Source organism: Eucyclogobius newberryi, unplaced genomic scaffold (genome assembly GCF_026437365.1).
Source record: "Eucyclogobius newberryi isolate DKJ021-1_F unplaced genomic scaffold, fEucNew1.0.hap1 SCAF_10, whole genome shotgun sequence".
Lineage (NCBI taxonomy): Eukaryota > Metazoa > Chordata > Actinopteri > Gobiiformes > Gobiidae > Eucyclogobius > Eucyclogobius newberryi.
Window position 1 is genome coordinate 1,315,092 of NW_027315724.1, and position 27,767 is coordinate 1,342,858.

The 27,767-nt window shown below is 45.3% G+C and overlaps 1 protein-coding gene across 1 annotated transcript in view; it reads right to left on the reverse strand.

Moving 5' to 3' along the window:
* Positions 1–27,767, reverse strand: part of LOC140372227 (mitogen-activated protein kinase kinase kinase kinase 5-like) — a 121,842-nt gene that overhangs the window by 77,521 nt on the left and 16,554 nt on the right. Inside the window, exons 5-11 of the mRNA XM_072459466.1 lie at positions 22,174–22,229; positions 11,497–11,544; positions 11,392–11,434; positions 9,791–9,863; positions 8,161–8,292; positions 7,453–7,515; positions 1,586–1,667 (exon numbers count right to left, since the gene is read on the reverse strand). Of these exons, the coding sequence (XP_072315567.1) occupies positions 1,586–1,667; positions 7,453–7,515; positions 8,161–8,292; positions 9,791–9,863; positions 11,392–11,434; positions 11,497–11,544; positions 22,174–22,229 (497 nt within the window). The remainder of the gene's footprint in view (positions 1–1,585; positions 1,668–7,452; positions 7,516–8,160; positions 8,293–9,790; positions 9,864–11,391; positions 11,435–11,496; positions 11,545–22,173; positions 22,230–27,767) is intronic.

Here is a 27,767-nt window from a genome sequence, read left to right on the forward strand (position 1 = left end):
TCCTCTCAGTCACAAACACAGCTAAACAAAACTGTTTTATCTTAGATTTGAACATTGTCAGAGCAGAACCGGTCTCACATCTACAGGAGGAATGTTCCAGATTTTACTTGCATAAAACTGAGACACAGATTCTCCATGTTTAGTCATGACTCTGGCACCAGCAGGAGGCCGGTCCATGTTTAGTCCTGACTCTGGCACCAGCAGGAGGCCGGTCTAAGTTTAGTCCTGACTCTGGCACCAGCAGGAGGCCGGTCCATGTTTAGTCCTGACTCTGGCACCAGCAGGAGGCTGGTCCATATTTAGTCCTGACTCTGGCACCAGCAGGAGGCCGGTCCATGTTTAGTCCTGACTCTGGCACCAGCAGGAGGCCGCTCCATGTTTAGTCCTGACTCTGGCACCAGCAGGAGGCCGGTCCATGTTTAGTCCTGACTCTGGCACCAGCAGGAGGCCGGTCCATGTTTAGTCCTGACTCTGGCACCAGCAGGAGGCCGGTCCATGTTTAGTCCTGACTCTGGCACCAGCAGGAGGCCGGTCTAAGTTTAGTCCTGACTGTGGCACCAGCAGGAGGCCGGTCCATGTTTAGTCCTGACTCTGGCACCAGCAGGAGGCTGGTCCATGTTTAGTCCTGACTCTGGCACCAGCAGGAGGCCGGTCCATGTTTAGTCCTGACTCTGGCACCAGCAGGAGGCCGGTCCATGTTTAGTCCTGACTCTGGCACCAGCAGGAGGCCGGTCCATGTTTAGTCCTGACTCTGGCACCAGCAGGAGGCCGGTCCATGTTTAGTCCTGACTCTGGCACCAGCAGGAGGCCGGTCCATGTTTGGACTCTGGTGCCAGAGTCAGGACTAAACATGGAGAATCTGTGTCTCAGTTTTATGAAGCTAAAATCATGAACATTCTTCCTGTAGATGTGAGACCGGTTCTGCTCTGACAATGTTCAAATCTAAGAAAAAACTTAGCTTTAGCTGTGCATGTGACTGCCCTCTTCTCTTTTATGTCTTAAACTGTTTTGTGATTTCTTTGTGATTTGAATGCATTTTTCCTGTCGTGTGAAGCACTTTGAATTGCCTTGTGTATGAAATGTGCTCTACAAATAAACTTGCCTTGCCTTAAAAGGGCTTATAATGCCAAAATGGAAGGTAGAAAGAGTCTTTAATAGAACTCAAGTAAACAAAAGCCCTGGCCCAGAAAACATCTGCTAAGAACAAGTGCAGCAGATCTCTTCCTCTTCAACACTTGTTTGATGGGATTGTATGTTGAGGGAAACCTTTGGTTTGGAGAAACAGGACTTTTCTAGGTATTCAAATCAATCAATTTAAATGAAATTGAATCACTAAGATATTTGGGTTTAGTCCTCCATAAAAATAGATCAACAGTTTTAGAGAAAAATTATAAAACAATTTCTCGATTTGTTTGGCAGGGCAAATAAAAAATATCTATCTGGTTCAAAACACTACAATTATCAAAAGAAAAGGAAAGCTATGGTTTTCCTTATATGAAAAATGACTTTATTTTAGCTCATGTTTTTGTCATTTATTATATAGAAAAATTAGGGAGAAAAGGTCATTGATGAGGTCCATACTCACTGTGAGCATCTTGGAAGCACTGGGCCTCTTACTGGGTTTCTTCACCAACACGGCCTTCACGAAGTTATAGAAAGTAGAAGACCTGAAGACACAAAGTAGAAGACCTGAAGACACAAAGTAGAAGACCTGAAGACACAAAGTAGAAGACCTGAAGACACAAAGTAGAAGACCTGAAGACACAAAGTAGAAGACCTGAAGAAGACCTGAAGACACAAAGTAGAAGACCTGAATACACAAAGTAGAAGACCTGAAGACACAAAGTAGAAGACCTGAAGACACAAAGTAGAAGACCTGAAGACACAAAGTAGAAGACCTGAAGACACAAAGTAGAAGACCTGAAGACACAAAGTAGAAGACCTGAAGAAGACCTGAAGACACAAAGTAGAAGACCTGAATACACAAAGTAGAAGACCTGAAGACACAAAGTAGAAGAACTGAAGACACAAAGTAGAAGACCTGAAGACACAAAGTAGAAGACCTGAAGACACAAAGTAGAAGACCTGAAGACACAAAGTAGAAGACCTGAAGACACAAAGTAGAAGACCTGAAGACACAAAGTAGAAGAACTGAAGACACAAAGTAGAAGACCTGAAGACACAAAGTAGAAGACCTGAAGACACAAAGTAGAAGACCTGAAGACACAAAGTAGAAGACCTGAAGACACAAAGTAGAAGACCTGAATACACAAAGTAGAAGACCTGAAGACACAAAGTAGAAGACCTGAAGACACAAAGTAGAAGACCTGAAGACACAAAGTAGAAGACCTGAAGACACAAAGTAGAAGACCTGAAGACACAAAGTAGAAGACCTGAATACACAAAGTAGAAGACCTGAAGACACAAAGTAGAAGACCTGAAGACACAAAGTAGAAGACCTGAAGACACAAATGAAGACACAAAGTAGAAGACTTGAAGACACAAAGTAGAAGACCTGAAGACACAAAGTAGAAGACCTGAAGACACAAAGTAGAAGACCTGAAGACACAAAGTAGAAGACCTGAAGACACAAAGTAGAAGACCTGAAGACACAAAGTAGAAGACCTGAATACACAAAGTAGAAGACCTGAAGACACAAAGTAGAAGACCTGAAGACACAAAGTAGAAGACCTGAAGACACAAATGAAGACACAAAGTAGAAGACTTGAAGACACAAAGTAGAAGACCTGAAGACACAAAGTAGAAGACCTGAAGACACAAAGTGGAAGACCTGAAGACACAAAGTAGAAGACCTGAAGACACTAAGTAGAAGACCTGAAGACACAAAGTAGAAGACCTGAAGAAGACCTGAAGACACAAAGTAGAAGACCTGAAGACACAAAGTAGAAGACCTGAAGACACAAAGTAGAAGACTTGAAGACACAAAGTAGAAGACGTGAAGACGCAAAGTAGAAGACTTGAAGACACAAAGTAGAAGACCTGAAGACACAAAGTAGAAGACCTGAAGACACAAAGTAGAAGACCTGAAGACACAAAGTAGAAGACCTGAAGACACAAATGAAGACACAAAGTAAAAGACCTGAAGACACAAAGTAGAAGACCTGAAGACACAAAGTAGAAGACCTGAAGACACAAAGTAGAAGACCTGAAGACACAAAGTAGAAGACCTGAAGACACAAAGTAGAAGACCTGAAGACACAAAGTAGAAGACCTGAAGACACAAAGTAGAAGACCTGAAGAAGACCTGAAGACACAAAGTAGAAGACCTGAATACACAAAGTAGAAGACCTGAAGACACAAAGTAGAAGACCTGAAGACACAAAGTAGAAGACCTGAAGACACAAAGTAGAAGACCTGAAGACACAAATGAAGACACAAAGTAGAAGACTTGAAGACACAAAGTAGAAGACCTGAAGACACAAAGTAGAAGACCTGAAGACACAAAGTAGAAGACCTGAAGACACAAAGTAGAAGACCTGAAGACACTAAGTAGAAGACCTGAAGACACAAAGTAGAAGACCTGAAGAAGACCTGAAGACACAAATGAAGACACAAAGTAGAAGACTTGAAGACACAAAGTAGAAGACCTGAAGACACAAATGAAGACACAATGTAGAAGACTTGAAGACACAAAGTAGAAGACCTGAAGACACAAAGTAGAAGATGTGAAGACGCAAAGTAGAAGACCTGAAGACACAAAGTAGAAGACCTGAAGACACAAAGTAGAAGACTTGAAGACACAAAGTAGAAGACGTGAAGACGCAAAGTAGAAGACTTGAAGACACAAAGTAGAAGACCTGAAGACACAAAGTAGAAGACCTGAAGACACAAAGTAGAAGACCTGAAGACACAAAGTAGAAGACCTGAAGACACAAAGTAGAAGACCTGAAGACACAAAGTAGAAGACCTGAAGACACAAATGAAGACACAAAGTAGAAGACCTGAAGACACAAAGTAGAAGACCTGAAGACACAAAGTAGAAGACCTGAAGACACAAAGTAGAAGACCTGAAGACACTAAGTAGAAGACCTGAAGACACAAAGTAGAAGACCTGAAGACACAAAGTAGAAGACCTGAAGACACAAAGTAGAAGACCTGAAGACACAAAGTAGAAGACCTGAATACACAAAGTAGAAGACCTGAAGACACAAAGTAGAAGACCTGAAGACACAAAGTAGAAGACCTGAAGACACAAAGTAGAAGACCTGAAGACACAAAGTAGAAGACCTGAATACACAAAGTAGAAGACCTGAAGACACAAAGTAGAAGACCTGAAGACACAAAGTAGAAGACCTGAAGACACAAATGAAGACACAAAGTAGAAGACTTGAAGACACAAAGTAGAAGACCTGAAGACACAAAGTAGAAGACCTGAAGACACAAAGTAGAAGACCTGAAGACACAAAGTAGAAGACCTGAAGACACAAAGTAGAAGACCTGAAGACACAAAGTAGAAGACCTGAATACACAAAGTAGAAGACCTGAAGACACAAAGTAGAAGACCTGAAGACACAAAGTAGAAGACCTGAAGACACAAATGAAGACACAAAGTAGAAGACTTGAAGACACAAAGTAGAAGACCTGAAGACACAAAGTAGAAGACCTGAAGACACAAAGTGGACGACCTGAAGACACAAAGTAGAAGACCTGAAGACACTAAGTAGAAGACCTGAAGACACAAAGTAGAAGACCTGAAGAAGACCTGAAGACACAAAGTAGAAGACCTGAAGACACAAAGTAGAAGACCTGAAGACACAAAGTAGAAGACTTGAAGACACAAAGTAGAAGACGTGAAGACGCAAAGTAGAAGACTTGAAGACACAAAGTAGAAGACCTGAAGACACAAAGTAGAAGACCTGAAGACACAAAGTAGAAGACCTGAAGACACAAAGTAGAAGACCTGAAGACACAAATGAAGACACAAAGTAAAAGACCTGAAGACACAAAGTAGAAGACCTGAAGACACAAAGTAGAAGACCTGAAGACACAAAGTAGAAGACCTGAAGACACAAAGTAGAAGACCTGAAGACACAAAGTAGAAGACCTGAAGACACAAAGTAGAAGACCTGAAGAAGACCTGAAGACACAAAGTAGAAGACCTGAATACACAAAGTAGAAGACCTGAAGACACAAAGTAGAAGACCTGAAGACACAAAGTAGAAGACCTGAAGACACAAAGTAGAAGACCTGAAGACACAAATGAAGACACAAAGTAGAAGACTTGAAGACACAAAGTAGAAGACCTGAAGACACAAAGTAGAAGACCTGAAGACACAAAGTAGAAGACCTGAAGACACAAAGTAGAAGACCTGAAGACACTAAGTAGAAGACCTGAAGACACAAAGTAGAAGACCTGAAGAAGACCTGAAGACACAAATGAAGACACAAAGTAGAAGACTTGAAGACACAAAGTAGAAGACCTGAAGACACAAATGAAGACACAATGTAGAAGACTTGAAGACACAAAGTAGAAGACCTGAAGACACAAAGTAGAAGATGTGAAGACGCAAAGTAGAAGACCTGAAGACACAAAGTAGAAGACCTGAAGACACAAAGTAGAAGACTTGAAGACACAAAGTAGAAGACGTGAAGACGCAAAGTAGAAGACTTGAAGACACAAAGTAGAAGACCTGAAGACACAAAGTAGAAGACCTGAAGACACAAAGTAGAAGACCTGAAGACACAAAGTAGAAGACCTGAAGACACAAAGTAGAAGACCTGAAGACACAAAGTAGAAGACCTGAAGACACAAAGTAGAAGACCTGAAGACACAAATGAAGACACAAAGTAGAAGACCTGAAGACACAAAGTAGAAGACCTGAAGACACAAAGTAGAAGACCTGAAGACACAAAGTAGAAGACCTGAAGACACTAAGTAGAAGACCTGAAGACACAAAGTAGAAGACCTGAAGACACAAAGTAGAAGACCTGAAGACACAAAGTAGAAGACCTGAAGACACAAAGTAGAAGACCTGAATACACAAAGTAGAAGACCTGAAGACACAAAGTAGAAGACCTGAAGACACAAAGTAGAAGACCTGAAGACACAAAGTAGAAGATGTGAAGACGCAAAGTAGAAGACCTGAAGACACAAAGTAGAAGACCTGAAGACACAAAGTAGAAGACTTGAAGACACAAAGTAGAAGACGTGAAGACGCAAAGTAGAAGACTTGAAGACACAAAGTAGAAGACCTGAAGACACAAAGTAGAAGACCTGAAGACACAAAGTAGAAGACCTGAAGACACAAAGTAGAAGACCTGAAGACACAAAGTAGAAGACCTGAAGACACAAAGTAGAAGACCTGAAGACACAAATGAAGACACAAAGTAGAAGACCTGAAGACACAAAGTAGAAGACCTGAAGACACAAAGTAGAAGACCTGAAGACACAAAGTAGAAGACCTGAAGACACAAAGTAGAAGACCTGAAGACACTAAGTAGAAGACCTGAAGACACAAAGTAGAAGACCTGAAGACACAAAGTAGAAGACCTGAAGACACAAAGTAGAAGACCTGAAGACACAAAGTAGAAGACCTGAATACACAAAGTAGAAGACCTGAAGACACAAAGTAGAAGACCTGAAGACACAAAGTAGAAGACCTGAAGACACAAATGAAGACACAAAGTAGAAGACTTGAAGACACAAAGTAGAAGACCTGAAGACACAAAGTAGAAGACCTGAAGACACAAAGTAGAAGACCTGAAGACACAAAGTAGAAGACCTGAAGACACAAAGTAGAAGACCTGAAGACACAAAGTAGAAGACCTGAAGACACTAAGTAGAAGACCTGAAGACACAAAGTAGAAGACCTGAAGACACAAAGTAGAAGACCTGAAGACACAAAGTAGAAGACCTGAAGACACAAAGTAGAAGACCTGAAGACACAAAGTAGAAGACCTGAAGACACAAAGTAGAAGACCTGAAGACACTAAGTAGAAGACCTGAAGACACAAAGTAGAAGACCTGAAGACACAAAGTAGAAGACCTGAAGACACAAAGTAGAAGACCTGAAGACACAAAGTAGAAGACCTGAAGACACAAAGTAGAAGACCTGAAGACACTAAGTAGAAGACCTGAAGACACAAAGTAGAAGACCTGAAGACACAAAGTAGAAGACCTGAAGACACAAAGTAGAAGACCTGAAGACACAAATGAAGACACAAAGTAGAAAACTTGAAGACACAAAGTAGAAGACCTGAAGACACAAAGTAGAAGACCTGAAGACACAAAGTAGAAGACCTGAAGACACAAAGTAGAAGACCTGAAGACACAAAGTAGAAGACCTGAAGACACAAAGCATGAGAGGCCAGATCCTGCTCTTTTCTGACGCTGTTATTCACATATTAATATTCATTCTGAGCCAAGTTAGAATAAATCTTCTTGTGTCGTGACAGAACTTGATGCTAGGCCAGGCGCGTGTGGAGCTTTACCATCTGGATTTGTCCTTGAGTTTTGGAGGCTGGTATCCGCTCTTTGACATGAGGAACAGGACCCTGCAGGACAGAGTACGGACAGTTACCCAGACAGGACAGAGTATGGACAGTTACCCTGACAGGATAGAGTATGGACAGTTACCCAGACGCAACAGAGTATGAACAGTTACCCAGACGCAACAGAGTATGAACAGTTACCCAGACAGGACAGAGTATGGACAGTTACCCTGACAGGACAGAGTATGGACAGTTACCCAGACAGGACAGAGTATGGACAGTTACCCAGACAGGACAGAGTATGGACAGTTACCATTACAGCTGTTTCAATATTCATCATAGTGACTGCACGTCTGACCGCGCCCGCAGGTCTGACCGCAACCGCAGGTCTGACCGCGCCCGCAGGTCTGACCGCGCCCGCAGGTCTGACCGCGCCACACACCTGACTGTCACAGTTTCACTTGGCTGGCCGGGTCCCCAAGAGAGCCCAAAATATTCTACAAATGATAGATGTGTGTGAGGGAGTACCTAAGCGGGTGCATGTGTGAGAGAGTACCTGAGCGGGTGTGTGAGAGAGTACCTGAGCGGGTGTGTGAGAGAGTACCTGAGCGGGTGCATGTGTGAGAGAGTACCTGAGCGGGTGTGTGAGAGAGTACCTGAGCAGGTGCATGTGTGAGAGAGTACCTGAGCGGGTGTGTGAGAGAGTACCTGAGCGGGTGCAGGTCGAACAGTGGCGGCTGCAGCTCTGCCAGCTCGATGGCGGTGATGCCCAGAGACCAGACGTCACACAGCTCATTGTATCCTCCTTTGATCTCCACTGCAGCCACTTCTGGAGCCATCCTGACACACAACACAAGCTCTAGAGCCATCCTGACACACAACACAAGCTCTAGAGCCATCCCGACACACAATACAAGCTCTAGAGCCATCCCGACACACAACACAAGCTCTAGAGCCATCCCGACACACAACACAAGCTCTAGAGCCATCCCGACACACAACACAAGCTCTAGAGCCATCCCGACACACAACACAAGCTCTAGAGCCATCCCGACACACAACACAAGCTCTAGAGCCATCCCGACACACAATACAAGCTCTAGAGCCATCCCGACACACAACACAAGCTCTAGAGCCATCCCGACACACAACACAAGCTCTAGAGCCATCCCGACACACAACACAAGCTCTAGAGCCATCCCGACACACAACACAAGCTCTAGAGCCATCCCGACACACAACACAAGCTCTAGAGCCATCCCGACACACAACACAAGCTCTAGAGCCATCCCGACACACAATACAAGCTCTAGAGCCATCCCGACACACAACACAAGCTCTAGAGCCATCCTGACACACAACACAAGCTCTAGAGCCATCCTGACACACAACACAAGCTCTAGAGCCATCCCGACACACAACACAAGCTCTAGAGCCATCCTGACACACAACACAAGCTCTAGAGCCATCCCGACACACAACACAAGCTCTAGAGCCATCCCGACACACAACACTAGCTCTAGAGCCATCCTGACACACAACACAAGCTCTAGAGCCATCCTGACACACAACACAAGCTCTAGAGCCATCCTGACACACAACACAAGCTCTAGAGCCATCCTGACACACAACACAAGCTCTAGAGCCATCCCGACACACAACACAAGCTCTAGAGCCATCCTGACACACAACACAAGCTCTAGAGCCATCCCGACACACAACACAAGCTCTAGAGCCATCCTGACACACAACACAAGCTCTAGAGCCATCCCGACACACAACACAAGCTCTAGAGCCATCCTGACACACAACACAAGCTCTAGAGCCATCCCGACACACAACACAAGCTCTAGAGCCATCCCGACACACAACACAAGCTCTAGAGCCATCCCGACACACAACACAAGCTCTAGAGCCATCCTGACACACAACACAAGCTCTAGAGCCATCCCGACACACAACACAAGCTCTAGAGCCATCCCGACACACAACACAAGCTCTAGAGCCATCCTGACAAACGGACACCCGCAAAAGCACACATGGACACTCGCAAGCAGTAGAAAAAGGTTCAAAGGTTGTCATCTGGACAACAGTTTAAAAAAGGAGAGGTTTCCATCTGGAAGTAATTTTAAATCTGGATTAGTCCAAACATCTCAATGAAGATGTTTGGACTAATCCAATGAACCCCTCCTGGACGAAGAGGGCATTACACCCACTCATTTTAATAATAGTATAAACTGGCTTGGATATATATTTTGCTTAAAAAGATTCTCCGACCAATCATCTCAATCACACCCACAGACGGTGCTGGGGGGCCCCTGAGCTCTAAGTGACTCACCAGTACGGGGTCCCGATGAAGGACATGCGGCGCGCCAACGTGGCAGTGATCTGCGCCGAGATCCCAAAGTCAGCTGCAGGCGACAACACAGATGCTAATATGAGCGCGAAGGAAGCGCCACAGAACTTATTTTACTGTCACTCAATTGCTTATGTCACGATTCCCTTCGTGATTGATCAGAGTTTGAGAAGAAAAAATATATATTTATGCTTTTCAAACTCTGAGCAATCATCGTCAATTTGATGCTAAATGTAACTCTCATTAAGAATAGTTGTGTTTGATTTTAGAGTGACATTCATGTTATTTAATATAATGCGTTATAATACAGTCAAAGGTTAAAAGCAACACAAAAGTCTACAAATATTGTAATGTAACGTTACATTGTAACACGGTCAACATGGCCCCAAAAGCACAACAATTCTGCTCTTGGTTCACAAGGTGCAGACAATAAATGTTCATTGCAAATGACAATATAATTATTATACAACATATGAAACGTTAACAGTGACATTGTGTTTGATGTTTCGATGTGTCGAGGTGAAAAAAGAGCGTCTAATGTGAGAAAAGAAAGATTTCACCAGATGAGATTTTCTGGCATTAAACCAGAGCAGCTGTTTCTGTTTATCATGTGGGACTAGAGACACACTTTCACTACTGTGGCCTTAAAATCACACTTTCACTTACATAATCCCAGAATAAAGTAAACATGGAAAACAGTAAAACAGGATTAAGACATAAAACACAAAACAGACATAGAACAAGACAAGAGCGCAAAAAGATAAAAATCTGGCTGTGCCCGACGCTCTCAGTTTCGCTCTCAGTGACTCTCAGTGACGCTCTCAGTAGAGTGTAGAGCCATGTAAAGCCATGGAGAACCATGTAGAACCATGTAGAGCCATGTAGAACCATGTAGAACCATGTAGAGCCATGTAGAGCCATGTAAAGCCATGTAGAACCATGTAGAGCCATGTAAAGCCATGCAAAGCCATGTAGAGCCATGCAGAGCCATGCAGAACCATGAAGAGCCATGTAGAGCCATGTAGAACCATGTAGAGCCATGTAGAACCATGTAGAGCCATGTAAAGCCATGTAGAGCCATGTAGTCATGTAGAACCATATAGAGCCATGTAGAGTCATGTAGAACCATGTAGAACCATGTAGAACCATGTAGAGCCATGTAAAGCCATGTAAAGCCACGTAGAGCCATGTAAAGCCATGTAAAGCCAACAATCAAGGACTGGACTGGATTATAATAGAGATATGGAAAATGGAAAAATCCCATTTGGACTCAATTTGGAACTAGAAATATTTAACAGACTTTGGACCAAATGGGAGCGTCTAATGTTCAGTGTCTTGAGTTCTTTTCTGTTCATGTCCTGGGCTCCTTGTGTTCTTTGTGTCTGGTCAGGCTCTATGTTCTTTGATGTGTGCCTGTTTCTGAGCACACTGATCTGAATATTATTTAAAAAAGTGCCATTGTCAGTAAACTAACCCTCAAATTAGGAAGATGTTTTGGAGGTTTGGAAAGATAAGGTGCTCTCTAAAATGTGATATTTGTCATGTAAACACACGATGATACACTGAACACTGTACTCACGTACCCAGCTTGACCTGGCCCATGTCATTCAGCAGGACGTTGGCTCCCTGCAGCACAAACAACATTCAAATCTGAGCAGAAAAATGAAGGTTGAATACAGTAAAAGTACCTTTATGTCTCGGTGCATCTTCTTCTGAGCGTGCAGGTAGTTCAGGCCCTGCACACAGCAACATTATTCAGGTCAATCTTTTCTCTATTTGAATGTTGGATATATTTCTGATGATTGACTATCTTTCAAGTTTGATGCAAAATGATTATAACGTCTGATCCATAAACTGTTGACAGAAGTGGACTAAATAAGGCCATATTGTCGTACTCCAGTCAATTGAAGCTAGTTGTAACTGCAAATGTGGAGCCAAATTCCATAATTGGATATCTGAGTGCGGGGTTCATGGCAACCACACAGCCAATCAGGAGCGAGGTTGTAGAAGATACCCACCACTTCCTGCCACACTGCAGGTTTCTAAAGGGCGGGTGCCTAGCAATATGTCGTGCTGGCTGTCAATCAAACCTGTGCAAAGCTGTGACATACATCGAGAGAAGGCGGCACCTGATTGGTTGAGTATTATCGGTCATATCTTGATTTGCAAAGACCATAGCGAAATAAACACTTAAAGGGGTAATGGACGATTTTTTGGCCCAAATCTGAGTCTCATTTCCTCGTGGCGTGGACGGCCGATTAGTCCTGCCACATGTCAATCATAGGATGCACCTACTGCTCACCTGCAGAGCCTCGTTCACCTACAGAGCCTCGTTCACCTGCAGAGCCTCGTTCACCTGCAGAGCCTCGTTCACCTGCAGAGTCTCGTTCACCTGCAGAGTCTCGTTCACCTGCAGAGCCTCGTTCACCTGCAGAGCCTCGTTCACCTGCAGAGCCTCGTTCACCTGCAGAGCCTCGTTCACCTGCAGAGCCTCGTCAGCTCGTCCCCATGAGAGAAGCATGTTTCCCTGTGTCTAAGCGCATGGATCTATCATAATATAGTTCCCTCAGTGTACGGGACAAAATGAAGACAGAGAAAGACGGTTCGAGCTCAGAAGAGACGGAAATCTACGGGAGACGAGAGATGATGCCACGGGGGGAGTGGCATGTGCACGGGAGTGGCATGTGCACGGGGGAGTGGCATGTGCACGGGGGAGTGGCATGTGCACGGGGGGAGTGGCATGAGCACGGGGGGAGTGGCATGAGCACGGGGGGAGTGGCATGAGCACGGGGGAGTGGCATGAGCACGGGGGAGTGGCATGAGCACGGGGGGAGTGGTATGAGCACGGGGGGAGTGGCATGAGCACGGGGGAGTGGCATGAGCACGGGGGGAGTGGTATGAGCACGGGGGGAGTGGCAGTTCTCAAATCAGCGAAAAATGGTCCATTACGCCTTTAACCCAGAATCATGTAGCGCTTTTTATTACAACCATTTGAAGTCCTGAATGACGAGTCTGATGTTTGAAAAGGAAGTTAATGTTTATTTTGTTTTTTTTCTTTCTTCCATTTTTCATTAAATTGAACTTGAAACAAACCTCAACAGAAGAAAAAAAAACAAGGCAAATATAGATAAAATAAAAGTCCCAATGAGTCAAGAGTCGTTCAAATTTGTCCTTTTCCATATTATAAGTTTGAGTGTTATTTATCTTTTCCATTTAATTCCGGTCATTATGTCAGTCCAGTCCTTGGTGGTCAGGGGTTTAGGGCGGAGCCAGTGATGGCCACCCTGTCCTCTAGTCTCTGTAAGAGGGTCCCACCCTGTCCTCCAGTCTCTGTAAGAGGGTCCCACCCTGTCCTCTAGTCTCTGTAAGAGGGTCCCACCCTGTCCTCCAGTCTCTGTAAGAGGGTCCCACCCTGTCCTCTAGTCTCTGTAAGAGGGTCCCACCCTGTCCTCTAGTCTCTGTAAGAGGGTCCCACCCTGTCCTCTAGTCTCTGTAAGAGGGTCCCACCCTGTCCTCTAGTCTCTGTAAGAGGGTCCCACCCTGTCCTCTAGTCTCTGTAAGAGGGTCCCACCCTGTCCTCTAGTCTCTGTAAGAGGGTCCCACCCTGTCCTCTAGTCTCTGTAAGAGGGCCCCACCCAGTCCTCTAGTCTCTGTAAGAGGGTCCCACCCTGTCCTCTAGTCTCTGTAAGAGGGTCCCACCCTGTCCTCTAGTCTCTGTAAGAGGGTCCCACCCTGTCCTCTAGTCTCTGTAAGAGGGTCCCACCCAGTCCTCTAGTCTCTGTAAGAGGGTCACATGATCAACAGTGTCAAAAGCAGCATCAGATCTAACAGCAGTCTCAGTGTGATGAGGTCTAAAATCTGACTGAAAAACATCAAAATGAGTTGTTTATTAAGAGGAAATCTGTGAAAGGACTTTGGCCCAAAATGTCAGATTAGAGATGGGCCGGTCATGACTCAGGACTGCAGCATCAAGACTGCTGTTGTTGTTGTTGTTGTTGTTGTTGTTGTTTTATGGCGGTTGGCATCCAATTGTTGCATTACCGCCAGACTTTATTCCTCAGACTTTTCGTAGTCCTCAGACTGTCGTAGTCCGTAAAAGTACTCCTTCCATTGCTTTGGTGTTACAAAGCCCATGAGGTCATGATATGTCTTTGTGACCGGCTTTATTCCAGGGAGACTCTTCTTCATCTTCCTCTCCCTCTTTGACGTTCGGTGCTTTGGAAGTACAAAGCCCATGAGGTCATGGGACATCTTTGTTGTTTTACAAAGCCCATGAGGTCATGGGACGTCTTTGTCGTTTTATCCTTTAGAAGTCCTTCTTCCATCACTTTGGTGTTTCGGCTTTAGTCCAGGGAGACTCTTCTTCACCTTCCTCGCCCTCTTTGACGTTCGGTGCTTTGGAAGTACAAAGCCCATGAGATCATGGGACATCTTTGTTGTTTTACAAAGCCCATGAGGTCATGGGACGTCTTTGTCGTTTTATCCTTTAGAAGTCCTTCTTCCATCACTTTGGCGTTTCTAAGCCCATGAAGCCCAAGCGCGTTAGAACATCCTCTTGCTCCTCATCCTCGGCTCAGTCTCCAACACCCCCCACCTCTATAAACGTTTACCCAGCCCTGTGCTACATAAGTAAGCAACCACAGCCTGACACAAACCCTGTGACTGGATCGCCAGAACGTTCCGCAGATTGAACTCCCGCCCATTATTCCGAAACCACAAGGCCAACCCGGCCCTTTCCCTATCATAAGCCTCACAGCAAATCAGCACATGCTCGACAGTCTCTGGCACCCGACAGTGACCACACAGACCGGTCGGGTGTTTGCCTATCCTACTCAGTGACCAATTGAGTCCAGTATGGCCAATCCTCATGCGGGCGAAGGCCCTTTCCTCCCACGCGTTCCTGCCCATAGACCCGCAAGGACCCACACTACCCTGTACGTGATAGAGATGCCGTCCAGTAACACAGTGGCTCCAAAATTCCTGCCAAAAGCCGACCACATGACTCTTGATAACGGGCTTGATTTCAGACTTGCCCAACTCAACCGCCACATCAATTGATGGCCGCCGAAGGGAACGTTTAGCCAGTGCATCAGCCATTTCGTTACCATCCACCCCCACATGCGCAGGGACCCAAATGAAGGAAACCCTCACATCCTTCCTGGACAGGGAGAGCATCAGACAGAAGATGCCATTCAACACATCCTGTCTGCAATCCGATTTCCCAGATTTAATGCTTTGCAATGCAGAAAGGCTGTCAGAGGCCACCACAATGCCGCAACACTGCAAAGCAGATTCCGCCCATTCCAACGCCAACCGTATCGCTATAAGTTCCGACGTGAAAACAGAAAGGCGATCTGTCAACCTCTTCTTGACCGCTAGCCCCAGGTCAGGCACAAAATAAGCGGCGCCAGTACGCCCACTCTCAGGATCCCTAGACCCGTCGGTATAAATAAACACATCACCTGAGTGCTTATCGATGAGCGCTTGAACGGCAAACTGCGGTGCCCTCCCAGCGACTCCTCTAAGCTTGCCATGCAAGCTAACATCAACAGGAGCCGGGACAAACTTCCACGGAGCTATAGCAGACAAAGCCACCGACGGGCTCACACGCAGATCACCAACCCCCGCAAGCCGCGCCTTCGCATTTCCTACCTGGCTGAAAACCATACCGCCAGCCACACTCTGCCCCCCATCAACCCTGAGAAAGTCCCTCACCGGGTGAGAGCTCGTATGACCTTGCACATTCACCCAGTAAGCCAACAGAAGTTCTAGCCTCCGGAGCCGTAACGGCAATTCCCCCAACTCAACCTGCAGCGCCGAGACAGGGGAGGTCCTAAAAGCCCTACAGCAGATGCGCAAGGCCTGGGCTTGCTCCACATCAAGCTTCTTTAAGTTAGTCTCAGCCGCAGACATGTAGGCTATACAGCCATAATCAATAGCCGCCCTCATGACGGCCCGATAAATACCCAGGAGCGACCTTCTGCTGGCCCCCCAGTCCTGGCCGGATAGACAACGAAGCAAGTTATTCACCCTTTTGCATTTACCACTGACCTCATCAATGTGCCGACGCCAACTAAGCCTCTCGTCAAAGGTGACCCCCAAGAACCTCACCTCCCTGACCTGTTCGAGCACCTGCCCATGCAGTCGAAGGGAGACGTCCCTATGCCCATTGAAGAAACAGATCACTTGAGACTTCCGTACGGACAGTTTAAACCCCCACTTCAGGGTCCACTGCTCCACCTGCTGTATTGCCCTTTGCAGTTTCGCCTCGTAAAACCGGAGATTCCTCCCTCTCACCCATAGAGCGCCATCGTCAGCATAAAGGCTCCTCCCAACAGACCCATCCACGTCGTCAAAGATGTCCTTAATCATAACATTGAACAAGATAGGGCTACACACACTCCCCTGCGGGATCCCATTCTCCACCCCATAGACCCCAGAGTAAGCAGCGCCCACTCTGGTTTGGATACGCCGGCCAGACAGAAAGCTCCGGACCCAGTTAAACAGTTTACCCTTCACACCACACTTCCGCAGCTTAATGAGGAGCCCATCCTTCCAAACCATATCGTACGCCTTCTCCACATCAAAGAGCACCGCAATAACCTTTTCTTTCTGAGCCCTGGCCAGCTGGATATCAGATTCCAAACACAACACGGAATCCATGGTGTTCCTGCCCCTACGGAAACCACTCTGGTGCGCGGGAAGCAAACCCTGACTCTCCAAGAAGTAATCCAACCGCTCGGTAACCATGCGCTCCATCGTTTTCCCGAGCTGCGACGTCAAGGCAATCGGCCTATAACTTGAAGGGTCAGACGCTGGCCTACCCGGCTTCAGAACCGGCACCACCGTAGACTGTTTCCACGCAGATGGAACACAACCTGAATCCCAAACACGGTTGAAAAGACCCAGGACTAGCCCAAGCGTGTCATCAGCCAAATGAGAGAGCATGTCATAGCACACCTCATCTTTACCCGGGGCTGTCTGTTTCGCCTTAGAAAGTGCTCTCCTTAGCTCAAACAAACTAAACGGAAGGTCAAGGTCATCTTGAGTCGAAGGCTGGTGCCCAATCAGCTCAGAATTCTGGGCCAAAGTACTCTCCCTGTAGTGCCTTTCCGCAGGTGAGAGATTGTCAGAGCTGTGCACGACACAAAGGTGCTGGCCAACAGTTCAGCTTTGTCAACGTCGCTGACTGCTTCAACACCATTCAGTATTAGGACCGGGGTCCCGTGACGGCGCTCAACCCCATGCATCCGCTTAATCATCCCCCAAACATCCCCGAGACGCGTTTCTCTCCCAATTTTGGAACAATACCGCCTCCAATAGGCACTCTTGGCCGTTCTCACAGTTTTCCGCACAACAGCGCGGGCCCTCTTGTAGTCAATGAGGGCACCCTCAGTGTGGGCAACCCTTAGCCGGCGAAACGCCGCATTTCTCGCCCTAACAGCATGACCACATGCTTCAGTCCACCACGGCACCCGCTTCCTATGTCCACTACCACCACTCTTAGGAATCGTGCCTACCGCTGACTGCGTGATGAGCGAGACAATTGCACTATTGAGATCATCCACCTGAGTCAATCCTCCTTCCTGCAGAACCCTAGAACCATCATCAGCTTTCCTCAGGAAAGCCCCCCAGTTCGCCCTTGCCAACTGCCACATCAAGACTGCTCTTCTTTAGGAGAGGCTTTATGACCACTCCCCCTGACCCCTCCCCCTGCTCTTCTTTAGGAGAGGCTTTATGACCACTCCCCCTGACCCCTCCCCCTGCTCTTCTTTAGGAGAGGCTTTATGACCACAGTTTTCAAAGACAGTGTGAATGTTCCAGATTGAAGCGACATGTTAACTATGTGAGTGATGCTAACAAACTGTTCAGCACAGACTTTAGAAATCTGGAGGCTCACACATGGAGGCAGCTGTAGATGAACTCAGACTGGTGATGATCTCATGGACAGTTTTGTCAGTTACAGGTGCAAAGTGAGTCAGCTCTAAGTGTCTTGGTGGTTTTAGGGTTATTTTGTTCATTGTGGGATTTATATCATTTTAATGCCCTGAACTTTGTCATTAATGAATAATGCAAACTCATTACACTTGGATGTGGAAATGAGTTCTAACGGCAGCTGAGCTGGAGGGTTTGTTCATCTGTTACTGTGGCAACAGGACACGCCCGTTGTTACTGCAACTTCCAATAATTTCAGATAAATATCTTTCCCTAGTTCTACATAAGATGAGGTTGTACATGTTCAACTTCTCTCTGTAAATCTCATTCTGAACCTGGAGCTTTGACTTGCACCATTGACATCCCTCTGCTTCCGAAGAGTGCACACACTTTTTTGCTCGCTCCGCTTGCTATCGCTGCTTTCCTTATTTATTTTGCTTTTTAATCAGTTTTTGTCTTCCAAACATTTTTGCTTTAGACTTTTTCAAGTAAACCAAGGATTTTAAGAAAATATTTCCAGTTTTATCGACATATCTGACGCCAGCGACATGTCCGGGAGAAGAAGGGAGAAAGACTGTGAACGCTGTCGGAAATATCAACAAGAAATTAATGAGCTGAAAACACGGATATTTGTTTTGGAATCTGAAAAAGTTCTTCACGATACCATTCCTGTGTCAACCGACGGTAAGAAGAGCACACTTTTTACAAGAAAAACTGCTACTTTCAACCTAAACCGCAGTGACTCTGTGTCGTTTCCAAAAGTGTCTAAAAACCAGAAAGACCAGGCTGTTTCTTGGAACAAACTTGGAGCAAAGCCTAAACGATACAAAGATAACGTGAAGTCGCCTAAAATACAGCTCACCAACAGATTTTTACCACTTTCAGAGATGGAATTAAATGAAAAAAGGAAAGATGACGTGGCCAAAATACAGCGAGGAGGATCTGTGCCAGGAGCCAAGGTCACGCAGATTGTTTTAGTTGGGGACGGCGCGATAAGTCACGTGACGCATGAAAAGATAAACACACATTCTTTTCCAAGCGCCACTGTTTCTGAGATAACGTCACTCCTTCCAAATATTATGGCTAAGCATGGAGGAGCTAAACAGCTGATTGTGCACGTGGGTGCAGTGGACATGCGGCGGGAACAGACTGAAGTTTTGAAAAAAGACTTCTTGAAGTTATTCGACGTGCATGATAAAATGGAAATCAAAACATTCATAAGTGGACCTCCAAACATCGACAGGAGGATAAACAAGTTTAGCCGGCTTCTTCAGCTGAACACATGGCTGTCCAAAGAGTGTTCCCCGAGAGAACTACACTACATTGAGAATTTCTATCTATTCTGAAAACGAGAGGACCTGTTTAAGAGAAATGGCCCCCACCTATGCAGAGGTGGAGTGAGGGTGCTGACAGAGAACCTGCTCCACGCTCTGAGGCATTGGACTGGGCCTGGACAGGGTCCTGAGCAGATAGTTAGAGAAGAGAGGAATGAGAGAAGAATTCCTGCTCCATCAGCCAGAGATCGAGCCAATGTTTCAACATCAAAAGCACCACAACCTCAGCCTCCACCAAAGGATTCATCAGCAGCTGCTCCACCACCACCAGCAAAGGATTCAGCTCCAGCTGCTCCACATTCACCTCCACCGCCTCCAGCAAAGGAACAATCTTCAAAGGCCTTGGACCCATCTGTGACAAGCCCAACAACATCCCTGTCATCGCCCCTGCCTTCCCACCAGCCCTGGGTTCCCCCTGCAACATCTACTCCCACTAAAGATTCATCATTCTCCTTCTCATCTCCACTCTCACCCATGGGCCTTCCCAGCCATTTTGAAAGTCTGATCAAATCAGGCATTAAGATGGCTCCACTCACGCCCAATATAGCAAGGGCTATGTCTTCCCTGCACAATCCGACTACACCAACAAAAGCCCCACCACCCATCCCCCCTCGCCTCTCACCTGGTCCCAAACTCTCCTCGGCTACAAAAGCCCCACCACCCATCCAACCTCGCCTTTCACCTGGTATCTCCCATAGCTAGGATGCACTGGGTCTCAGCGTTGCCGGGACTTATTGTCACATTAAAAATCAAACCAACCCGGGGCCCTATGTAAAAAGAGCCCCCCCTAGTGCTATTTCTGTAGTCACACCATCACACAGATGGAAAAACAAAATGCGAGTCAGGCCCAATCTGAGAAATGTGATTCATATTCCTTGTGAAAAGATAAAGCCCAGTCTCACTGAAACTAGTCTGAAACTTGCTGTGCTAAATGTCAGATCCTTATGTAACAAATCTCTCTTAATTAATAATTTTATTTCTTCTTATAATCTTGATTTTATGTTTTTAACTGAAACATGGCTTGACAAAAACACAGGAAATGTAGTTCTGATAGAATCTGCTCCACCCAACTTTAAGTTTGAATCTGAAACACGAGAAAACAAAAAAGGGGGTGGAGTCTGTGCTGTCTTTAGAGATGAAATAATTACCCGCAGGTTGTCTTTTGGGGTGTTTTCATCATTTGAGTATGTCTCCTTTAAAATGGAGCTAAAACGGTCTCCATCCATTCTCTTCATTGTTTTATAAGATAAGATAAGATAATCCTTTATTGTCCCACATGGGGAAATTTCATTGGTGCAATACAAGCATCCCCAGCACTGCCAAAGTTTTATTGATGATTTTACTGAGATGCTTTCAGTCATATGCACAGACTTTGATGGTTTGGTCATTACAGGTGATTTCAATGTGCATGTTGATAATATTTGTGACAGAAACGCTAAAGAGCTTGATGCTGTCCTTGAAACCTTCAGTCTTACTCAGCATGTGAGAGGCCCCACCCACAGCAAAGGACACACTCTAGATCTCATAATTACAAAGGTGGTAAATATTTCAAATGTTAATGTGATCGATGTTGCTCTGTCTGATCATTTCTGTGTCTTCTTTGACCTGTCTGTTTCTCCCAAACCTCCGGTTGGTCCTGCAGTTGTTCAGAGGAGACACATAAGTGATGGCACAGGTGCACTGTTTATGGAAATGATAAACTTTGAAAATGTCTCATGTTCTAATGTAAATGATTTGTTGAACTCTGTTACATCTAGTGTTTTGAATGTTCTGGACACCATCGCCCCTATGAAGGCTAAAATGGTTAAAAATAAGCAGAAGGCGCCGTGGAGAAATGATGATTCGGTCAGGGCACAGAAAAGGGAGTGCCGCAGGGCCGAACGGAAATGGCGCAAGTCAAAGCTCCAGGTTCAAAAAGAGATTTACAAAGAAAAGCTGAACATGTACAACCTAATCTTATGTAGAACTAGGGAAAGATATTTTTCTGAAATAATTGGAAGCTGCTTACCATCAGCTCACAGTGGTCAGTGGGGAAAAGTGTCCGGGCAGCGGGGAAAAGTGTAAAGTGTCCGTCCGGTCAGTGGGGAAGTGTCCGGGCAGCGGGGAAAAGTGTAAAGTGTCCGGTTAGTGGGAAAGTGTCTGGGCAGCGGGGAAAAGTGTCCGGGCAGTGGGGAAAAGTGTCCGGGCAGTGGGGAAAAGTGTCCGGGCAGTGGGGAAAAGTGTCCGGGCAGCGGGGAAAAGTGTAAAGTGTCCGGTCAGTAGGGAAAAGTGTCCGGGCAGTGGGGAAAAGTGTCCAGGCAGTGGGGAAAAGTGTCCGGGCAGTGGGGAAAAGTGTCCGGGCAGTGGGGAAAAGTGTCCGGGCAGTGGGGAAAAGTGTCCGGGCAGCGGGGAAAAGTGTAAAGTGTCCGGTCAGTAGGGAAAAGTGTCCGGGCAGTGGGGAAAAGTGTCCAGGCAGTGGGGAAAAGTGTCCGGGCAACGGGGAAAAGTGTCCGGGCAACGGGGAAAAGTGTAAAGTGTCCGGTCAGTGGGGAAAAGTGTCCGGGCAGTGGGGAAAAGTGTCCGGGCAGCGGGGAAAAGTGTCCGGGCAGCGGGGAAAAGTGTCCGGGCAGCGGGGAAACAGTTCAGGGAAGTGACGGGACAGTCAACAGGGCGCTCCGCAAACGGCAAGAGCGCACTGCGCACACTCCGGTCATGGCACTCACGGGCACCACTGAGAGAGCTGGGAAGGCATGCCAGAAAGCACCCATGTCCCTTGTGGTCTGCCTGGTTATACCGTATCATTGGGCCTTGGGCTGGCACTGATTGAATGCTGTGTAGTCTTAGATCACGTGTAGAATCCGCACATCTGCTCTTACTAGGCAACCGTCATATCTTCTGACTGATGACACACGCTGTTGCTCTGAAAAAATGCACTATAAGCCGTCTTTAAGTGTCCAATGCATTATTATTATTATTGTCGTTTTTTTATTGCTGAAAAATAGTTGCGGGACCTTCCTATACCCTCAATGTTTGACTCAGTGTCTGACTGTTTTGAATAATGGCTGTATAAGTACCTGGTAACATGGTTACAAGTTGACACATAATGTGAGTGAATACCTGGAGCATCTCTCTGCAGATGAAGGCAATCTGTGGCTCCGACAAGGCCCCCGTCACTGCACAAACAAAGCATTGTTTTAGCAAAAAAAAACACGTACCACAAACCAACCAGCAACCAAACATTTAAAATATGAATTAAAATTGGAAAAGTGTTTTTAAAATAATATAATTGACAGACCTATTGTTACATTAAATTTAAGGCTTTTCTGTGTACTGCCACTATTTATTCAGTTCCTCTCAGTTCAATTTGTTTTTTTCAGACATTTTCCCAATGGCTAAAGTGATTTTTGTCTTTTTTAAATATTTCATATCCGTAGTTTTTGCCGCTTTGGCACATTTTTAAAAAATGTTTCATAAAATGTTATCAAAACCAAAGCATACGTTTCAAAACTTTTCACTTCAGTGGCAAAACTGTTAAGAATATTTGAAGGATCTAACTTTTTGAACAAAATGTAGACTTCTCTTGTAAAAAGGAGAGTTTGTGGTTTAAATATGAACAAAACATCAGATTTACAAACTTATCTCACCATCATAAAGACACAGTCTGGCAAATAAAACACTTTTGCCATAAGTGAGAGAGTTTGAGACCTCGAGGACCATCACACTGTTTCTGCTGGTTTACAGGCGTATGCTGCAAATATGTAGAATATATTACACAAATCATTTATGTAACAATAAAGAATATGCTTTTTAGCAGCTGAAGTCTTTCAGATTTGGACAATGAAGTCTTGGGATCCATATCTGGTTCAGACACGGATTTCAATACAGAAGTCTTTACATGTTTCTACTCCTTCTATAGTCTTTGTGTGTCCTCTGGGACTGGTCCTGGATCAGAGTGGTTAGTCTTTAGGTGGACAGAAATGTTTCTGTGGGGGAAGTGCTAAGGTCTAAGGTTTATCACTATGATCCACAAACAACTCAGTTAATAAATAAACAAATGTATCACATGTGACCACAACCTGAACTCACACGCCCCACGCTGGAGGCTCCATCTCTTGTTGCTGTTCAGTTCTCTGTGTTTTGCATCTTCCTGAGGAGCACCTCTTCCTCTAACCCATCTCACTTTTCTCTTCCTGAGCTCCTCACAGATGTGGTGAAACTTTGCCTGTTCTTGACAAACCTCATATGGAATATTTTGGGCAAAAAAAATGCACTTGCCTTTTTACTTGAGGTTTTTAACTTTTGCAGCCTTCGTGACACGTTCCTTCACACAGGCCTTGTGGTTTCTCAGTTGCTGGTCTTGGTTTGCCCAGATGATGTGCTCTTTCTATTGTAATGGAAATTACTTCAACTCCAGAGCCTACAAGAGGGATGGTCTTCTCCAAAAAACTTCAGTAACAACTTGGCATGGATGCGGTTATGCTCTAAGATTTTTGCACATCCATAACACGGCCCATCACCAAACTCATCAATCTGTCCATCTCCTAAAGTAAATTTCCCAGTCTGTGGAAATCATCAGAAGTTCCAATATTCAAGAGTGGAGACCCTCAGTCCATGGCCAACTACAGGCCCATCAGTCAACAGCCCACTGTATCTGAAATGGATAGAATTCTATTTGGATGGGGACTTTTGATCATGGTGGTATTTTGAGCTGCTGTAAAACGGCTTTAAAATCATCAACTCCTAAAAAATTAGGAGCTGAAATAACAGTTTTGGATATACAGGGTGTAATCAAAAGATGAAAGTACGCTCCAGGGAGCGATGTGTTCAGCTCAGAGTGGTAAAAGATTTAAAAGACACACTTACTCCTTTCTTATTCCTTACAGGGCACTTAAGAAAACTCACACTCTTAGTGTGAAAGAGGCCATCATATCCCTGATACCAAAAGAAGGGAAGGAGACCTATTTCTATTCTGAATGTGGACTATAGTATAAACACCTCAATAATGTCCAAAAGAATTGAACAAATCCTCCCAAACTAAATAATGTATGTGTCTAATAGTAGTTTTAGAATTGTAAATAATGTCTCTATATTTATTTGACATTGACAGCGTGACAGGCGTCTCCGGGATGGGCACATCGCTTTTAGATTGATGATTCCAATGTATCTATTACCACAACTCTCTGGTCGACGCCTCCACCTTGTGTGGCGCTTTTGTATCTTTTACAATGGACACAGTCCGTCTGCCCCCTACCTTGATTTAGCTTTCACTAAACTAATTGTCCAAGACAAAACTTGACCAAAGCTTTTAATATTAGAAGAAGAAGAAGAAGAATCCTGCCAAAAAGCGAAGCTGAAAAACGTCTCCTGCATTTGTAACGTCTCGATTAAACTGTAACTCCTGCTCACAGCAGGTCCTGAAAGCTCCATAAAACGCTTTAACTGGTTCATGCAGCAGCAAGATTACTAACAGAACTAAAAGAAGAGAGCACATTACGCCGGTGCTGGAGTCTCTTCACTGGCTCCTGTCCAGTTTAGAATCACATTTAAACTCCTCCTCCTGACTTACAAAGCCATTAATGACATGGCCCCTCCCACCTCAAAGATGCTATAGAACCATCTCATCCAAACAGAGCTCTTCACTCTCTAAATGCTGGCCTTCTGGTGGCCCCAAGAGTCTCTAAAAGCACAGCAGGAGGTAGAGCCTTCTGGTGCCAAGAGTCTCTAAAAGCACAGTAGGAGGTAGAGCCTTCTGGTGCCAAAAGTCTCTAAAAGCACAGTAGGAGGTAGAGCCTTCTGGTGCCAAGAGTCTCTAAAAGCACAGTAGGAGGTAGAGCCTTCTGGTACCAAGAGTCTCTAAAGGCACAGTAGGAGGTAGAGCCTTCTGGTGGTCCCAAGAGTCTCTAAAAGCACAGTAGGAGGTAGAGCCTTCTGGTGGTCCCAAGAGTCTCTAAAAGCACAGTAGGAGGTAGAGTCTTCTGGTGGTCCCGAGAGTCTCTAAAAGCACAGTAGGAGGTAGAGCCTTCTGGTGGTCCCAAGAGTCTCTAAAAGCACAGTAGGAGGTAGAGCCTTCTGGTGGTCCCAAGAGTCTCTAAAAGCACAGTAGGAGGTAGAGTCTTCTGGTGGTCCCAGAGTCTCTAAAAGCACAGTAGGAGGTAGAGCATTCTGGTGGTCCCAAGAGTCTGACTGAGAAGGAGGGTCTAAGGACAGAGGACTCTGGGACATAACCCCTGGTCCCCACAGACATTGTTTAATTCGTCTTTTACTGTACTTTTACTTGAGATTTTGGGCGTTACAAAACATAATGTAATTGAAATTTTGGCATATTTCCAGAAATGTTTATTAATATGCACTGTCTTCAGTGTCATGTGCCCGCAGCGCCTCCATCTCGGCCCCGTGTCAGCAGATTATATGTAGTGCCTGAAATACGCTGTTCAGCTTCATCGATGCTCCGTTTCCTCCCCCCACTTTCAGCTCCCTTATAAGATAAGATAAGCCTTTATTTGTCCCACAATGGGGAAATTCCAGTGTTGCAACACAAAGTAAGTACAGAAGTAAACAACAAAGAACAGATAACTTTAAAAAAACATTCTTAATAGAAAAGCTCTAATAAAAAAATATTCAATAATCAAACAATAACAATAGTGACACTCTTATTTACAGCTGTTATTATGGACAGAGCATATTGCACCAGGATGATTGACATTATGTCAAAGTATTGCACGTGAATATGACAGTATTGCACATGATTAAGTCAGTATTGCACATGGGTATGACAGTATTGCACATGGGTATGACAGTATTGCACATGATTAAGACAGTATTGCACATGATTAAGTCAGTATTGCACGTGGGTATGACAGTATTGCACATGATTAAGACAGTATTGCACATGATTAAGTCAGTATTGCACGTGGGTATGACAGTATTGCACATGATTAAGACAGTATTGCACATGATTAAGTCAGTATTGCACGTGGGTATGGCAGTATTGCACATGGGTATGACGGTGTTCCACGTGGGTATGACAGTATTGCACGTGGGTATGACAGTGTTGCACATGGGTATGACAGTGTTGCACGTGGGTATGACAGTGTTGCACGTGGGTATGACAGTGTTGCACGTGGGTATGACAGTATTGCACGTGGGTATGACAGTGTTGCACGTGGGTATGACAGTATTGCACATGATTAAGTCAGTATTGCACATGGGTATAACAGTATTGCACATGGGTATATCAGTATTGAACATGGGTATGACAGTGTTGCACATGGATATAACAATGTTGCACATGGTTATGACAGTGTTGCATGTGGGTATGACAGTATTGCACATGGGTATAACAATGTTGCACATGGGTATGACAGTGTTCCACGTGGGTATGACAGTGTTGCACATGGGTATGACAGTATTGCACATGATTAAGTCAGTATTGCACACGATTAAGTCAGTATTGCAGATGGGTATGACAGTGTTGCACATGGGTATGACAGTGTTGCATGTGGGTATGACGGTGTTGCACGTGGGTATGACAGTGTTGGACGTGGGTATGACAGTGTTGCACATGGTATGACAGTGTTGCACGTGGGTTTGACAGTGTTGCACATGGGTATGACAGTATTGCACATGGGTATGACAGTGTTGCACGTGGGTATGACGGTGTTGCACGTGGGTATGACGGTGTTGTACATGGGTATGACAGTGTTGCACATGATTATGACAGTGTTGCACATGATTAAGTCAGTATTGCACATGGGTATATCAGTATTGCACATGGGTATGACAGTATTGTACATGATTAAGTCAGTATTGCACGTGGGTATGACAGTATTGCACGTGGGTATGACGTGTTGCACGTGGGTATGACGGTGTTGCACGTGGGTATGACGGTGTTGCACGTGGGTATGACAGTGTTGCACATGGGTATGACAGTGTTGCACGTGGGTTTGACAGTATTGTACATGGGTATGACAGTGTTGCACATGGGTATGACAGTGTTGCACATGGATATGTCAGTATTGCACTTGGGTATGACAGTGTTGCACATGGGTATGACAGTATTGCACATGGGTATGACGTGTTGCACGTGGGTATGACGGTGTTGCACGTGGGTATGACGGTGTTGCACGTGGGTATGACAGTGTTGCACATGATTATGACAGTGTTGCATATGATTAAGTCAGTATTGCACATGGGTATATCAGTATTGCACATGGGTATGACAGTATTGTACATGATTAAGTCAGTATTGCACGTGGGTATGACAGTATTGCACGTGGGTATGACGTGTTGCATGTGGGTATGACGGTGTTGCACGTGGGTATGACGGTGTTGCACGTGGGTATGACAGTGTTGCACATGATTATGACGGTGTTGCACGTGAGTATGACGGTGTTGCACATGATTAAGTCAATATTGCACATGATTAAGTCAGTCTTGCGCATGGGTATGACAGTATTGCACGTGGGTATGACAGTGTTGCACGTGGGTATGACAGTGTTGCACGTGGGTATGACGGTGTTGCACATGATTAAGTCAGTATTGCTCATGATTAAGTCAGTCTTGCGCATTGGTATGACAGTATTGCACATGGGTATGACACTATTGCATGTGGGTAAGACAGTGTTGCACATGGGTATAACAATGTTGCACATGGGTATGACGGTGTTGCACGTGGGTATAACAATGTTGCACATGGGTATGACAGTGTTGCA